This window comes from Lipophrys pholis (genome assembly GCF_963383615.2).
Source record: "Lipophrys pholis genome assembly, chromosome: 14".
In the NCBI taxonomy this organism is placed as follows: Eukaryota; Metazoa; Chordata; class Actinopteri; order Blenniiformes; family Blenniidae; genus Lipophrys; species Lipophrys pholis.
In genome coordinates, this window is record NC_137633.1 from 17,643,268 (window position 1) to 17,660,724 (window position 17,457).

General features: G+C 40.7%; 1 protein-coding gene across 1 annotated transcript in view; it reads left to right on the forward strand.

Moving 5' to 3' along the window:
* arhgef10 (Rho guanine nucleotide exchange factor (GEF) 10) overlaps nt 1-17,457 on the forward strand; it is a 62,884-nt gene that overhangs the window by 15,191 nt on the left and 30,236 nt on the right. Inside the window, exons 3-17 of the mRNA XM_080480611.1 lie at nt 3,162-3,563; nt 4,667-5,002; nt 5,711-5,747; nt 6,429-6,517; nt 6,798-6,854; nt 7,212-7,399; nt 9,563-9,674; nt 9,805-9,917; nt 10,017-10,094; nt 10,175-10,354; nt 12,948-13,064; nt 13,198-13,290; nt 13,675-13,845; nt 14,784-14,929; nt 15,432-15,616. Of these exons, the coding sequence (XP_080336737.1) occupies nt 3,162-3,563; nt 4,667-5,002; nt 5,711-5,747; nt 6,429-6,517; nt 6,798-6,854; nt 7,212-7,399; nt 9,563-9,674; nt 9,805-9,917; nt 10,017-10,094; nt 10,175-10,354; nt 12,948-13,064; nt 13,198-13,290; nt 13,675-13,845; nt 14,784-14,929; nt 15,432-15,616 (2,304 nt within the window). The remainder of the gene's footprint in view (nt 1-3,161; nt 3,564-4,666; nt 5,003-5,710; nt 5,748-6,428; nt 6,518-6,797; nt 6,855-7,211; nt 7,400-9,562; nt 9,675-9,804; nt 9,918-10,016; nt 10,095-10,174; nt 10,355-12,947; nt 13,065-13,197; nt 13,291-13,674; nt 13,846-14,783; nt 14,930-15,431; nt 15,617-17,457) is intronic.

A 17,457-nucleotide genomic window follows, 5' to 3' on the forward strand; every position in this document is an offset into this window, starting at 1 on the left:
TTTCGACGTCTCCTGTGTCAAGAACTCCAAAATCCTTCAGGCATTACTATTAATTTTGGTAATTATAATTAATAATAATTCAATAATTCAAATTTCAAACTAATTGTTTAGTATATCTTATGGGACTGATACAACTGAATTGACTATCATTTCCTTTTTAAAAGGTGGTGCCCCTGAGGTATCTGATACAGATTAGATTCCATTTTTTCATAAAATAATTAATAATTATCTTTGATATAATAATTTAGTCAAACTGCTAAAACCCAACATTAATGATGGTCCTTATGAGGTAAAAAAAAATCCCTGCACAGTCAAGTTGTGGCTTCTGGTGAAAGCGCTGACAATCGATCTGTGGTATTTCTGTGCAGCACTGCGACGATAGAATATCATGCTCAAGTTTCTTATGGGTTCCCATCAGATTGAAATACAATTAGAGAGTTTTTTCCAGCAACAAAATTTTGCCTCTATCTGTCTGAATATTGACCCTAGGGTAGATGTTTTTCATTTAATTACACCTCTGAATAAAACCAAAAACCTGTTACACAATTTATGGCCTAATAATGCCATCAAACTGATTGAAGCAAGCTTGTGCATTCCTTATGCTCTATCTAATTCTTATTCAGATTAACTGACTCATTCAGCAATAATGCATGAGCTCGCACTGTACTCCACACTGAAGGGAGTAACAGCTCTTTCCTGCTGGCCTAATTGCAGAGTGGAAACTGGAAATATATTTGTTGCTCCCTTCCTGTCTGCTGCCAAGTGAGCGCTCTGAAGTGGATGTGACGCCTGGCTGGACCTTGAAGCTGTTTGTTTCAGTTTGTTTCTGCCATAAAACTAGCCAGCTGATGTGCAGTCTTGCTGCCAGTTGTAGAGAAAATTCTGTACTAATAAAGGAGAAATCTCTTTCTCCTTTATTCATGAGTCTGTATTTAGTTAAATCCTTTAATTTTAACAGCCTTGAGTCTGAAAGTACCACCCAGAGTGTTTCTGCAAACACTGTCTGAAGGAGGCTTCCAGCAGCACAGTAACATGTCTTCAGTCTGTTGTGCCGGGTAGCACATGTGACGAGGTGGCCGAGTGGTTAAGGCGATGGACTGCTAATCCATTGTGCTCTGCACGCGTGGGTTCGAATCCCATCCTCGTCGGTTCTTTATGTTGACAGCTTTATTTACACAGCAGTTTTGAAAACCGTGGTTACAAAGTCCTCAACAATAAAAATGAACAATAGAGCTGAAAACAATGCAACATAGGAACAGAAGTCTTTTAGGACAGACAAGTTTCTCAGGAACATAAAAGCTAATGACTACAATAAAAGTGAGTTTTAAGAAGAGATTTGAAAGATAAAACATACTTTACTAGTGCTGGGAAGTGGGGGTAGGATTTAATAAGCTTTTTTGCTTAACCCCTTTTCGAACATATTAAGTTTTCCACGTGGGTGTATTCATTGTACTCAATATTTTGTTGTATCTATCATGTTCGAAATAAAATGCAACAAACAAAAGATGGCTATTAATTATTAGCAACAAAAACATGGCATCTGATATGCATCATATCACCTCTGGGGCATCACCTGTTTAACAGTTCAGTCTCAAAATATACTAAACTATTAATTTGGAAAATCATACATACTTTCGCATATATGATTTTTTTTTATCATGGCAAATTAAGATCCAAGACCTGTGTGTCATCTCCATAGTATTGATAATGTCCTTGATCGGAGTATGCCCATAGGTTAGCATGTATTACGTAAATAACAATGAGCCCTGGATTGACCCCTGGGGTACGCCAAGAAGGAGAGCGCAAGAGTAAGACACATGTCTTAAGAGACACGGAGCGTCCTGTTTGTCAGAAATAAGCTGAACCAACCGAGGGCCAACCATATAGACCAAAGCTATGTTTTAGGCATATGATTAGAATATTGTGGTCCACCGTGGCAAAAACGAAGCTGAGGTCAAGGAGGATTAAAACCAAAATCTGCACAGAATTATAGCAGGTGACCTTGACAAGAGCTAACTTTATGAGGGGCAGATGTGGCCTCAAGGTTAGAAAAAAATGAGGTGGTTTGCTCGTTTGCCAAAAGGTGTGGATCCCCAAGCAAGCTGGGCTGCAGCAGAACCCAGACGGAACACCTTGACTGAGAACTTGACATGTCACATTTTAATTTCTATGCTGATGATATATTTTCAACGAAACTAAACTCATGTTATTTACCATGTCTGTGTGTATCCCTGATCTTTGGATTGCTTGCAGTTTGTCGACAGCTTCATGATGCACAGCACTAAATTTATGAAGCAATTTCACAATTAATGTTCAGCTAGAAAAGGCCACGGTTAAGCTTTAATTTCATTATGGAAAACTGAAGTGCAGCCAAGAGAAAGAAGAAAAAAAGAAAAATCATTAAAAACACACAGAACTATGTAACACATACACTATGAACAGATCCTCTCAGAAGTAACTAAATGAGTTTGTGCAAAGTGCTAAAAGACGAAGGTTAAAAATATATATATAAAGAAACAGATGAGAAACTACTAAAGAACATGCTAAAAATGAAATGTTTTGCAGAGTGAGAGCAGAAGGAAAAAATGAGGCTGTACTGCTTTGTCCTCTATAAAGACATCCTACACCATGTGCTTCTTTAAATGACTTTAAAACACTCATAAAATCTCTTATGTGCCTTGTAAAAACACATTTAGTGTGAAGTGTCTTTTAAAATTAAATTTAAATTTATAGATCTTGCTTGTTTTTTCCTTTCTTCTTAGTATTGTGACACTTGTGCTACTGTCTGGATCAGGGCTCTTAAAAACAGATCTCACAGGACTTATCTGGTAAATTAGATTTAAAGATTCCCTTTGTGATACTTGTTTTCTTGAATATGAAACAAATGTGACATAAAATAAAAAGCAGAATGAGTGAAAACAACAGTCATGAGCAGATTATGTGACTCAACCAAGTGTAGGTTATTTACCTATTTTAACAACAAAAAAAGAGGCAAATCTCTGAAGACCAGGCAAAAGACAGACAATGTACACCAGATGCATGATTTGGATTTTTACTTAGTGGCCTTTCAATTAAACAAAACAACAGAAAATATATCATATCATCTGATATTCTCTGGATCAGCTGTGTGATTCAGACCTTTCTAAAACCTCTGTTTCCAGTGTTGGCAGATGGCGTTCCTTTCGCAGACGAAGATGAGGGAGAAGCCTTCGAGTTCGACGACAGCGGCGATGACATCCCTCCTGCCAATTGCCCGCCACCTGCACCGCCTTCTCCTCCAGCTGCCCCGATCGAGGATCAAAACCAGGACAAGACTGCGGCCCGTCACACAGAGAGCCGCGTCTCTACCTTGGACCCCAAGGACGTCACTTCTAACGCAGCTCCATCATGGGTGGAGGCAGCGGTCGCCATCAACGTTTCCTCCACAGCAGATGGAGCAGCAGCAGAGGCCAAGGAGACATCTGTTCCTGAGGGCGCTGATGACAGGGAGACAGATTTACCCTCACCCTTGCCTCCACCGCCCCCTCCTCTTGAGGAGGACACAGAAAGTCCTGGAACACCAGGTTTGCACTCAATAAGTGTTTATGTCTTGCTCCAGGCAAGTGACTATTTGAACCCACTGCAACACCTCAGGATGTCATTGGATTTAAATTTACTTCACTGAAAATGTAGTTTGTTGTTTGAACAGTGATCTTAAATTCCTTACATTCACCTGATATGTCCCATGCCCATCATATCTGCCTTCCATCAAACTGCTGCCACTCAGGTTGAAGTGAGGTTGTAAAGTGGGGCAGCCTGTCTCTCTCATGACACCTTGTTTGTGGAACTGCCTGGAGATTGTCTGGCTTTTCTCACTGAGAGTCTTGACAGCAGCAGTAGGCAGAGTTCACTCACTCCCTCACTCCCTCACTCACAGTGGTAACACACTGAGGAGGCGTCCACACAACACTGCCCGTCAGCTTTTCGTCCTTATGAGGAACGCGTGATCAAATGACACTCATCTGACATGCATTTTTGTTACAGATTAGATAATGTGCCGCATCTAAAGATGTATCTCTGTCTTTAACGAAAGCAGCCAAAAAAAGGCGTTTGGAGACATTTCTTTCTGAATGTCTGAAACATTTTGAGATACACCATGTCCGTTACTGGTGAATAACAGACCTGTTTAAGCTCTATAAATCACCTGCAAATCGTCAGCCAGAAAAAGGTATAACTCTATTCCTGCTGGTTAGATGTTTTCATTTTGAAATATCCTGTAGGTTTTTAAGTCTTTTAATCAAAGTTCACTCTGCCTTTTTTTCTTTTTTTTTTACTACTTTCCTTTACACTTAGAATTAATTCAGTTATTCCGTCTTATAAGGGTTTTAACTTTCACTTTTCTTTCTTTTTAACATTATTTTTCTTGAGAATTTCAAAACTATAAAACCCCTGATCTAAAAATAACATTGCATGCAGATGCAAAATGCAACTTGTAAACTTGTGGGAAGTTAGTTATCTGCTTAGAATCAGATAAAATAAACGTAAATCTCTTTTTACACTCACGAGGTACGTATCCCATACATATGAGAGGTAATCCAATACATCTTTCATGGTATTCTTTTGTGCTGTCCTTTTGAAATTAATTTCCAATTCTACTTTTTTTTTTTTTTTTATGTTCCATCATCAGCCAGTGAAGGCCAGACTACACCCCTCGATGAGCCTCTGCAGGCCGTCCTCAGGACCTCCTCCCAGGGAAAAGTCAACCCGTACTCTGTAATTGACATCTCGCCTCTCCAGCTGGAGCAGCAGCATTGTCCCTCCTCCTCCTCCTCCTCCTCCTCACCGGTGGAGCCCAAAGACAGGAAGGCAGAGGACCAGGACGTCCACAGCAGTTCTCACGGCATCACATCGGGATACTCTGTCCCGGTGCCGTGCGGCTATGCGACCCCGTCGAGTGTACCGCTCATCACACCGACTTACACAACGCCCGTCATCATCCGACATCTCTCTGTTGACGAAGACGGTAAAAATCAAGACATTCAAGTGAAATTCGTTCTTCCTTTTTTTCTCTGCACTCACACCTACAGACACAAGGCTGTGGCCCACAAACACCGCCTCAGCTGTTCCTCTCCCCTGTCCTTTCTTCTTTCCCTTGTTTTTCCTAAAGCCTTGCCACGAGGAAGTAGGGACTAAATTTAGCCCTCCCCAAAGATCAGTGTTGGCTGCGAGGATTTTCCGGTTTCCCTAAAATCCTGCAGTGGCCAGCTGAAAGCCTGTGGCCTGGCAGCCCCCGCTGCCTGATTACACTGCAATTATCTTACCCAGGTCACACCATGCTGAAATACTCAGCCGTCATAGATCAAAGGAGGCCGAATTTAGAAAGTTATCTACAGTTTTGCAGTTTTATGTCAAAGATATTTTGTTGGAGACTCACATTTTGTATGACCAGGAAATGAAGATAAACAACAAAGTGCAAGACTTTTGAATGAGTGAATGTAATCTATGGAGGCCATTGTACTATGAAAACCATGCTTTTAAAATCGTATTTAATTTATGGGAACTCAGGTGACATCTTGTGGCAAAAATGTGACATTGCATGCAGTTTTCCTCACAACTTCACTCAGGCTCATACGGCTCTCGTGCTTTATTCTTTAAAAGCGTGCCTAGAGGCAAGATAAAGCACAGTGGTGTAGGTTTCCTTTGTTTAAGCCGTCTCTCTTTTCTCTTTCAGTGACTGTGATTGGGAGTGGCAACACATGCGTGGACAGGTGAGTCACATACAGACACTCAGAGCTTGCCTTTAAAATAAGTGACCTCCTACTCACATCATACGATTACAATCCTACACTTAATGTCCAGAGCCTAGAGCATTTGAGCAGTGTTGTTTCCCTCACCATGCCGCAAGGACTTTATATCTTGAAAACAAGCTTAGTAATGATGTTTTGAATGTTGATAGAATTGATTGTTGTTATTATTATTATCATTATTATTATTATTATTATTATTATTATTATTATTGTTATTATTATTATTATTATTATTATTATTATTATTATTATTATAAAACCCCAATATATCTCAGTCTGGCAGCTTTTTTTGGGGTAGGGGGTTGTATTAAAAATAAGAAATGTGTGGTTTGCATTCTTTTATCTACATATTTACGTTAACATACATTTTTATTTTTAGGTGTTTATCATTAGATGTTTTTCAATAAACGTGTTTTTTTTATGTGGCACATAATATAGTTAATGTAAAGATTTGTGTTTATTTATTTCTCTCTATATTTACATAGTTTTCCCTGTAGGAAAATACATTTTCTGTATGTGTGAATGAGTCTACTTCTTATGTATGAGAAAATTGTTTTGATAATTGAAAGTGTCCCAAAACAACAATGCAAATGACAGATAAACAAATGAGATTGTGTTGATTCTGGTATTTTGTATCTGAAGTGTTTTCAGTGAAGAGTGTCCACCTATCAGAGAAGAGGATGCCTTGGCTAAGTGGGCGTCTGATCCAGCCAACACTGCGTGGATGGAGAGTAAGGATGGATGATTATTATAAGTTCCCCTCCAGATTCCGCCGTGTTGCTATTGGTTCAGTATTTGTGTCCGCACAAACAGTGCTATTATCTTTTTTTTAATTTTCTTTTGACACAACTGCATTCCCAGACACTTCCTTCCCTGTTTTTTTGAGGAAGCAGACCCTGCGTGTGCCTTTCTTCCACCCCCCCCCCCCCCCCCTTTACGTTACATCCTGATAGTTGTGTGCTCAGTTAGATGACGAGAGGAGTCACTCTGAATGTTTCTCCTGTGATGCAGACCCAGATGAAGTGATTTACGATGACGTGCCGAGAGAAAACTCTGACTCCAACACAGGTTTGTGAACTTCATTATTTTTTTTTTTTTACATTGCACAGTTTTAGTTTCAATCTTTCTGTCTTTAGTCTGCGCTCCGTCAGCACTCCTCACTTTCACTTCTAGTCCTGTTTTTGATTTTTAAAAAAAACTTTTCTTGAATTAAACTTTATATCTGTCAAAATGTGTTACATGAGTATTCTGACCTCAGCTCCTTCGCTCAGTTTGATGCAATGATGATCTCATTAAATACATTTGTCACATTCAAGATTGGAACATCCATGCACATTTGGTGATTAGTTCTGTGGCATAAAGCCAAAACACCCTCCCTCTTCTCTGATCTTTTTTTTTTTTTTTTTTTTTTTTGTCGTCGTCCAGATCCGGATGAGATGATCTACGATGATGTGGAGCTGGGTGAGGAGGGAGGTTGTAGCAGCTCCCTTGACAATGGCTGGAGCTCCAGTGAGTTTGAAAGCTACGACGAGGCCAGCGACGGCGAAGGTCGCACCGAGAATGGCCTGCCGCACGCTTTCATGAGAGGAAAACCCCCTCAGAAGAAGACCCATGTATGTATAACAGTAACCCTCACTTGCTGTCTCTCTGAGTTCTTGCCAGTGACCAAAACTTGTGCTCCAATAATTTGCTGTGTTTGCACATTTTGCTGTGTTCTATTGAAAGTGTAACTAGCATTTGGTTTCTTTCTGTTTTTGTTGTTCCTCTTCTCATCCTGTGATTTATTTATTTGTCAGTCATGTCATCAGAGGTGTACATTTCTGTGTTTGATGTGGTTCATTTGTTGCAGCAGACTTGAAAGGGATCGTCCTGTTCATGGTCGGCTTGATGTGCTCTTTAAAGTTTGGTTTATGGTTTTGAGAATTTTCCATTCAGTTTCAGTCAGAATAAAACGACCCTAACTCATCCACCTAGAAAATAAGCCTTTTACAAGTTTTGTAACATTAGATTTAGTTTTTACATATATTTCATACCCATATTGTTACATTTATCAAAATACAACAGAGGAAAAATATAAATGTTTCAAATGTTATTACTTATCACAGGTGTCAATGTTACAGTTAAACATTCATTTTCCATTGTTTTGTGGCTATAAATTTTAAAAAAAGTTTTTTATTAGTATATTATGGAGCCAATAAAGAAACTGATTTGCATGTGTACATACATAGAATGGAGTCTAAGCAGATTTGTATTTGCATAACAAACTTTGTGGGCATCTATTCAGGTATTTCTGTGTATGATTTTGAAAATTTGTAGGTGCATAAAAAGTTTTGTTTGTTGCGTGCCGACTAGGACCTGTAAGGTTCTCCGTCTTTTACTCCGCCTCAGACAGATGTTGCTGTCCTCCTGCAACACAGATTTGTCTTAAAATGCCTGGTTTTGTTCACCCTCATTCTGGGCTTGCAGGCACAGTTTTAGCAGGCTATACTCTTTCCTGCTCCAGTCGTGTTATGTTTGAACTCATCGAATACTACGACAGTGCTACTCATTGATCTGAAGCAGGTATTGCTGACAAAACTGTGCAGACCAAATGCCTTGAAGAAAGTGATCCTGTAAGTTTTGATGAAGTTGAATAAAACCTGTTACACATTTCAGACAGCATAAAAGACAGCAACTGAAAGGACAGTCCAAGGTGAGAGGACAGACACAGTGACAGGTTCCTGTATGTACGCATACATCTCATGTGCACAATGCATGCACAAAAAGGATTATGCACACAAATCTAATTGTGTAACCACAAATTTTGTTATGCACATAAAAAAAATATAAATATCCAAACAGAAATCTCATTGCACACACAAATTTGATTACACACTCATAAAGCAAGATACATCCAGATGGACGCGCAAGTCATTAATCTGATATATTGGCTCCTTAAGTGACACTATCACACAGAAATACTGAAGTAGATCAGGTTTGGTCCAGTCGTGGAAGTGCAAGGTCATTCCAAAACCATAACCATTATTGCTTGCTTTGCTTTTGTTTAGCTCTCTCAAGATCTGACGCGCTTGAAAGAACACTATGAGAAAAAGATGAAAGATCTTATGGCAAATACAGTGGGAACGGTAGAGCTGCAGCAGCTAAAACAGAAACACGAGCAGAAGGTAAACTACCTGAGGCTCACCTTGTTCGTCTGTGCTAGATAAAGTAGTCCCAGTCCTTCATCCTAACTCCACGTTGACGCGGCCCCTGCATCCCGCTCTGATGTGAATAACCTCTGGTGGTGGTGGTACTGGTGATGGGTTTGCAGGAGAAAAAAAAACAAACCTGCTCATTCACCTCCTTTGTCTGCTGCGTTGACCTGCCTTTGTTACATGTTCATGCATCAGAGGTTTTCTAAAGGATTTTACATTTCGGGTGTCTTTCAGCAGCTTTTTTTTTAACACATTGCTAACTGAGACACCAGCAGCATCATTCACTGTTGGTTTTTTTTTTTTTTAAATGAGTGTTAAAACAGGCCTGTAAAGGCAGCTGCTACAAACTAGGTAATCTCATCTGATGTCCCACTTACTATCATTGCTCTGTTCCCCTGTTGTCTTACATTTCGTAATATGTTTCACCCTCACTCTAACACTGTCCTACGTGCAGTCGCTGTTAACTGTAGGTTTAGATCAAGAGAACTAAACTTCAACTTGGATCTCAATTTTTAACTATGTCCATACAAACACTCCGTGTCGCTGTTAACATGTGGTGATTGCGTATTGTTCTCACCGAAGATGCAAAAGCTGGTGAAGGCAGCTAAGGAAGGGACCAAAGACGGACTTGAGAAGACCAAAGCTGCAGTCAAGAAGGGACGCTCTTTCATCAAAACCAAGTCCTTCTGCCAGGGTAAACGGCTCGACTTCTGTAATAAACACTCCAGCTGGACACACTTTAACACAACTCTCTAGTTGGTAAACTGCTGTATACTTTGATCAGATGATTAGATTTTCTCCTCTATGTCTGTTCCCTCCTCTAGAGCGGAAGTCAGCCTGTTTTGAGGACGAGGAGTCTGAGCTCTTCATCGAGGTGGACTGTTTTAATGTAGAACCGGTATTATGTCCGGCACCTGAAGGTCTCTCACAGCAACAGGTAGCTCTTAAACAGTTACCCTCCATGCTGTAGCACTTTTCACAAAGGAAAGGTTGCAGAATGCTTGTAGACGTATGGTTTGTTTATCTCCCTCCGCAGCTCGTGAGGAGATGCATCCTGGGCTCTATATTGGAAAGTGAGAAAAACTATCTCGACGCACTCAAGAGGATATTAGAGGTCTGCAAGTGCAGCTGCAGTTATTGCTTCATTTAGGGTGAGGTGTTGGCTATTTTAAGTAACACTGTCTTCTTTCGCAGCAATATGAGAAGCCGCTGTCCCAGATTGAGCCTCGACTGCTCAGCGACAGGAAACTAAAGATGACCTTCTATCGAGTACGAGAGATCCTGCAGTGTCACTTCCTCTTCCAGATTGCGCTGGCGAGCCGAGTGGCCGAGTGGGACGGCTTGGAGATGATTGGAGATGTTTTTGTAGCGTCGGTAAGGAGGCACAATGTAACGCATCATATTGGATGTCATTCTCATACAGACACAGATTCCTGCAATCTGTTCTCTTCTACGTGCCCCCTCCTTTTTGTTTTTGGTTGCTTAGCAACAGTTAGATAAACAATCCAGTACAGTCCAGACAAATTTGTTTATGAGCAATTCCTTTCGACCTTCTAATTTTTACAAATCATCCCCTCAGACAAGTGCAAATCAGTTTTGTTTTTATTGTTTTTGGCCTTAAGCGAGATAGCTTTGAGTGCCTTATAGTGCCAAACAGATTTGTTTTGCACCCTTTTGTGAAGTTTAAGTTACGGATATTACAAGATGTGATGTTTCAAAAAGAATTTCAAAGATAAGAATTTTAGATCTCCACATTACATCTTTGTATAATGACATTAGAATCACAAGTTATGCGACCCGTGTGAAGTCTGCTCTGTGTACAGTCTCAGAATGTGAACCATATAACAACAAGAATTCACCGTAAAGGTTTATTCAGAAAACAATGGGACAAATCCTCCTTGTTTAGTATAATATTGGCAAAGCAAAAACCCTTTACAATCGGAATCACATCCACCAATGGATGCAGCTCTGTCTATCCACTGGAAGCTCATATGGATCTATTTAACCTTCAACTCTCAGATTAAAAAATGACCCACTCCTCCAACGAAGCCATTTCCTCATAAACAACTTCTCAGACTAGAGAGAGACAGTGCTGCATGTAGCTGAGTAGATGGAGAAAGTCAGATGTGAATAAGACTTTATTGTGTTTTCATAGTCGGCACCACAAATAAACTGAGCCTGGTCCTGACATACAGAAACGTATTACCTTCTATGTTATCTACAGTGCAATAGTGTGCTTGACATTTAGAAAGTCAGCACAGGGGCATGGTTGCATGATTTTCTGTGGGCACTCAGGTGCTTATTAAGTGAATTATTGTCTCTCAAATCACAGCCGGTGTCACTGGAAGTGTTATTGTCCCTCTGTGTTTGCCTGTGATGGACTGGCGACCTGTCCAGGGTGTATTCTGTCTTTTGCCAAACTGTAATGTTGGATCAGTTCCAGTCCCCTCTGCTCCTGAGTAAGACAAAGTGCTTTAGAATATATATGAGACTCAGCTGTTATTTGATCTTTTTTGGGATCTCTAACCTTGATGACGGTGGCTTCAGGACCCAGTTGGACACTTTAAGTGCCCTGATAGACGCTGAACTTTAGACGCTTTAGCTGAACTCTCTGTGACCCCTTAGTGTAGAAAGCTGTGTCAGTTCAGCCGAGGGGAATCAACTACGACAGGGAAGCTGTTTATGGATATCAAGGTGTACAGTACAGGTATACACAAAATCAATGTTTCTATGACTTCATAACTTCAATCATCTGCTGTATATAAATGCTGCAGAATGATGGACAAAATACATTGATATTCTAAACATTCAGTATTGTTTAATAGTCACTATATCCAGTAGTTTTGTGTTCCTCCCTGCTGTTTCAATAAATCAGGAGCTGAAACTGACTATTCACAGCCACTAAACTGTCACACAGCTGTGAATCATTTAAACAGCATCCACGGTCTATGTGGGTCAGCTCTTTCAACCAGTTTAATGGCGAGAAAGCAAGAAAATGGAAAGTGTTGAACCTAAATGTTGCGACTCAGAGTTTCCAGGGAAAATATATTTGTCATCAGAACCTCCATCAGCTTACAATGTCAGTCTTTTCAGAGAAAATCTACGCCCAGAGGGTGACTGACCCTCAAATGTTACCCGATCGTCTGCAGTTACCTGCTGGTATGACTTTGATATGATATCCATGCCAATTTCAAGTAACACTTGCTTCAGATTGACTTGAACAGATGGAACTTCAGACTGTTTCCTTTGGGCTTTTTTATTTGTCCATTCATGGCTTCATTAAATTCCACTGGATTTCAGATTAACCAAGGGGAAGAAAATATTGTATGAATTTGTGACATTTGAAAATAATTAGTATTTTCTATGACAAACAAACCCAGAAATGCAATAAAAGCAGATCTACAAAACATTTCATGTTCATGTAGGAACTGATGGACCTGCAGATTTCACTTCATCATAACTCTCAAATCATGCCAGAATCACACCAGAACAACACAAACTAAGGTTACAGAAAGACAAAAATACGTCTTTATTAAGAGAAAAACTATTAAATTGGTGTTCTAAAAATGTTCTTTCCATTTATTTTTGTAAAATACCTGAAAACATATTGACGAACTGTCTTTACATATGAGCTGAAATAAAATTTAGACTGTATGTGAAACTATTTGCAAATACAAGCTCAGCAACATGTAAAAGCAGGACCCTGTGTTGCTGAGTAACATTCATTTATGGATTTAGCACCCAATAACAAAATAAATTGAAACACTATCATATCTAATAGAAATTACTTTGATATGTTACAAACCATATTTGCATTTTGTCATATGTACTAATAAAAGAATCGAGAAGTTCAAATAAATCCACCACATTGTGTGTAAATCCACATCAAACAAGTAAAAGTTGTATTATCTCAGTTGTATCAGTGACATTTTAAATGCTTCAGAAAGATAAATCTGTGTCTCTGCAGTTTTCCAAGTCCATGGTGCTGGACGCTTACAGTGAGTATGTGAACAACTTCAGCACTGCGATGGCCGTAGTGAGGAAGACATGCGCCTCCAAACCGGGCTTCCTGGATTTCCTCAAGGTTTGAGAGAAACAAGCTATAAATCTAAAGCTGAAACTTTGATTTGATTTTAACCACTTACGGCTGAAATTCTTGCTGACGGCGACTTTAAAGAAACCGAATGTGACGTTTCACGGCAATTTGTCATCCACAGCACCGTCAGGAAACCAGCAGTGATCGAATGACTCTCTACGGCCTGATGATGAAGCCTATCCAGAGATTCCCACAGTTTATTTTGCTCCTTCAGGTAAAATAATCTTCAACCCGCTTTACAGTAAAATTGCAGCACAGAGAGGAGCGTGCTGTAAACTTTTCTACCAGCAGAGGGAGTGCCTCACACATTGAACTAAACCCTCTGTTTATTAAAGCACTAACCTCAAGTGGAGGAGGGAAATTCTTTTGAGAGGAAATTGTTTCCTCACTGCTTTTAATCCTGCCTTTTTGTTCTCAAATATTTAGTTTTTCTCTGCCAATCTCAACCAAAATTTAGAACTGTGTGTTGAATTCCTTGACACAAGAAAAATCTATCCAGTCCAATCAGGATAACAAGAATGTCCATGAGCATATCATGCATATCATATAGAGTTGCTTGGCAGTTTCAAACATGTTTGACCTCTCTCTTGCTCATCAGGACATGCTGAAAAACACGCCGGTGGGTCATGCAGACCGGCTGCCTCTGCAGATGGCTTTGACTGAACTGGAGACACTGGCTGAAAAGCTCAATGAAAAGAAGAGGGAGGCCGACCAGCGATGTGAGATCCGTCACATAGCGAAGGCCATGAACGAACGCTACCTCAATAAGGTCTGATTATTTCCCCTGTGTGCCTTAACACTCAGCCTCCCCCTCTTTTCTTCTTCTCTGATCTGTAATTTAACAAAACATAACAGTGAAGCCAAACGCAGGCGTCCTCCGAACAAGCAAACCTCTGAGAGCTCCCTGTAAATTCTCAGCCGTCCCTCATGAGGGTCCCAGACCCCAGCTTAGAAACCACTGCGTTAACGTCCATTAATTCCCTGGAAAAGTTGAAAACTTTGTGTTTGGTTGAGGAAAGGCAGGGCAGGTTTGTTTCTATAGCACCTTTCAGAGACATGGCAATTCACAGTGATTTACAGGGAAACACATTAAAACAAGTTGATTAAGAATCTTAATCTTAAGCAATTCAAATTTTGAAATACTTTAAAACAAAGTAATTAATCTCCATATTTTGTTCTCCATTTAGGACACAAAAATGAATTCCTCCATGCTGGTTCAGAAAGTGGTGTTAGTTGATCGTGTAGTCATCGCTCAGTCCCTGTATAATTTTTCTGGCTGTTGTTCTTAGCATATGCCGTGGCAATTCTTTTTGTCCCAGCGTGGGCGGCCATCAGGCACTTGGGCTTCACAATTTCTACCAAGTACTCTCCTGACTCAGTGCCATATTTTTAGCGCATAGAAAAGCACAATATGTGCGCACAACACCAGCTCTGCCCCCCCAAGGTATAATTATTTGTCTATCTGCAGCCACCCACTGTGGCCTCTGTTGAAAAGTGTTTACAACATAGCCTACATGGAGCAGATGACTCCTTTCCCCGTAGCCTTTGATTGCTCAGAGACACTGTTAGTATTTTTTTGTTGTTGTTGTATTATCTGATCCAAAAAGAGGGATTTCACAGCAGAGAGTGGCAGAACGCTGGGGATGGAGGTGATAATGACTGATGAAATTATTGTGCCTTCACATACTTACCATTCGTGTCACTTAGCTCCTGAGTAACGGCAGCCGCTACCTGCTCCGCTCGGACGACATGGTGGAGACGGTCTACAACGAGCGCGGGGAAATCATTAAAACCAAGGAACGGCGCCTCTTCCTCCTCAATGATGTGCTCATGTGCGCCACGCCCAACATCCGGTAGGAACGACCACGTCCCAGACCTGCGCTTCCTCTCTCTCTTTAATTTGCGCCTCCTCCTGTCACCCAGAACAAACACCCTGTAATCTTCCAACCAGTTATTGGACGATTCGAGAAAGTAATTGTTTCGCGTGTGCGTTTTGTCTGGAGGTCGTGCTTACATCACTTTGCCCTCTTTGAGGCAAACTTGGTCTTGAAGGGAAGTGAAACTCTCAGGTCTTGCATGTGAAGGAGGAACTGGTGTCCTCGGGATGACTTCTGACCGCAGCCCGTCTCGCTGGCGTATGGACCCATTGTGCGAGGAGAACCCCATCCTGAGGCTTTTCAGCTTCTGTGCTGTAATTGTAGCGTTGCTGACCTCCACATGCTGCTTCTGAGTGTATTGTCCAAAACGAGCGGCATTTATATTTCGAGGAGACACATTTGTGTTCACATGAACAAAGTTCTCACGCCATCAACCAGAGTTTGTGACATTTTTTTATTTTTTCTCTCCTCGGTGTAGATGTCAGGACGGCAGTGGGAGTGTGAGTGGAAACGCTCCACCTGATCAGAAGTTCCTCTTGAAGTGGAGTGTGCCTTTGAGCTTTGTGGAGGTGCTGGAGTTCGGATCCAGTGAGGACATGGCGGACAGCAGCCGCTACCCCGCCCCACATTCCGGGGAGAAGGTGGTGATCAATGCTAAACCAAGTACGACAAACACTCATTTATTTGAAATCTGCGGTCCACTTGCATTTTGTCTCATTGTTTCTGTCTTTAATCTGGCCGAGTCGACTGAAGCTTGAACCATTTATCAGACATGGCAGCAACGTAGTAAACTGCTGCGCTTGATGATTGTTTACAGGATGTCTTTATGTCTTCTGACAAAAGAAAACCCAATGATTGCAGCCGTCAAAAGAAAATACCATCAAGAACTAACAATAACATAAACAAAATAAAGAGAGACAATGAATTAACACAGATTAACCGAATAAGAAATATAAAATATGATAAACTAAGACTGAATTAAACTGTATTAACCACATGTCATAACAAAAGCATGTGAATATTTGACAAATTTCTTTGTCCAAAAGTAAAATCCAACAAAAGGTACAGTATGGATGTTTTAAGTCATGCCACTTATGCACGGGGTGGCAGTAGAAAGTGACTATTTCTCAGCGTTTCGGCCCACATTTCCCATTTGTACTTGTGTTAGAATCTACTGTGTCTTGTGTTTTACTGTGGCTGAACTCGGGAATTAATTAAAGTGACTCACTGCATCATCTTGTGGTGGGAAAGCGGTATTGCAAGAGAGATTGGGTGTTGGCGAGCTGGTGAACTCGTTCACTGGTTGATTTTTTTGCTACGATATGAAAATTATTTTAGGGATGCTTTTGAATGAAGACATTAAACTTTCACTATGATCCCAGTGACACCATGAACACATCCAAAGTTAAAGACGACACATATTATAGAGAAATCTTCACAAACATCCAGAACCTTCCTCAAGGTGTGTAGCCATCCACCTCAAGCACAGCACTGAGAAATAATCATGTCTTCCTCAAACAAGATAAATAATAAATGACTAGATTGTGTTAATCCTGCTCAGACAAGTCAACCATTCATTGTGTGTGTGGTTTTTTGTTTTTTTTCCAACCCTCTGGTCTTCTGGCTGCTGAACGCCATGATTTCAGTCTTTCCACTGAGTTCTCCCACTAACACACAGCTGTTCAGCCACTTTTAAAGACCCAGATCAGACTAACACAAAGAGAGTGTATGATTTTGTGGTCACAGCGCTGCAGTTTTTATTCCTGTGTATAAGTTAGTGCTCAGTTAATGGCAGTGTGCGACGCTGCCGAGCTGGTGAGTTCTTTAATACAGTATCATGTCTGGTTGTGTCCAAGGATGGATGTTTTCAAATAGAGGTCACCAAATTACACATTTGCACTCCCATTTTCAAATGCTGCCTGAAGTACACTGAGTAATATTAAGCCTTTATCCACCACAGGGGTCTGCAACCTGCAGCTTTCAGCACATTATGTGTAAATAAAGTTATTTTTAATTTTGTTGCACAATAACTCTTAGTGCAACATGTTGAAGCTGTGTTGCTGTCATTTCAAAGCTAAAGATATTTTGCTGCTCCAGGGAAATTCTCTCTGGTGAGAGGCGGACAAATATAGCCTTTTTGATGGTGAAGGCTACAAACCTCCTGACCCGGCAGGTGTCACGGGGTCACGTGTGAAGCTCAATGAATCCTGCAGGGCTTCTTTTAATTGTAAAACCTTTTCTTGTCGTGAACTCTTTGAATTTTTTTTCTTTCCACACTTTGGCAGCATCACACGCCAGCATAGTGGCTTCCCTCTCTCTTTCTATGTGACTGTGCTGTATGAAGAGTCCAGCCATTAGTGGAGTTAACAGATGGCACAAGCAGACCCGAGTAACATCTGGTCTGACTGAAGGCTTTTCCTCAGGCTGCGGCTGACTGCTCACATCATCGTTTCAACCTGTTGTGTTAATACAAGTGTCTACAGTTTGTTCGCGGCTCACAGGCC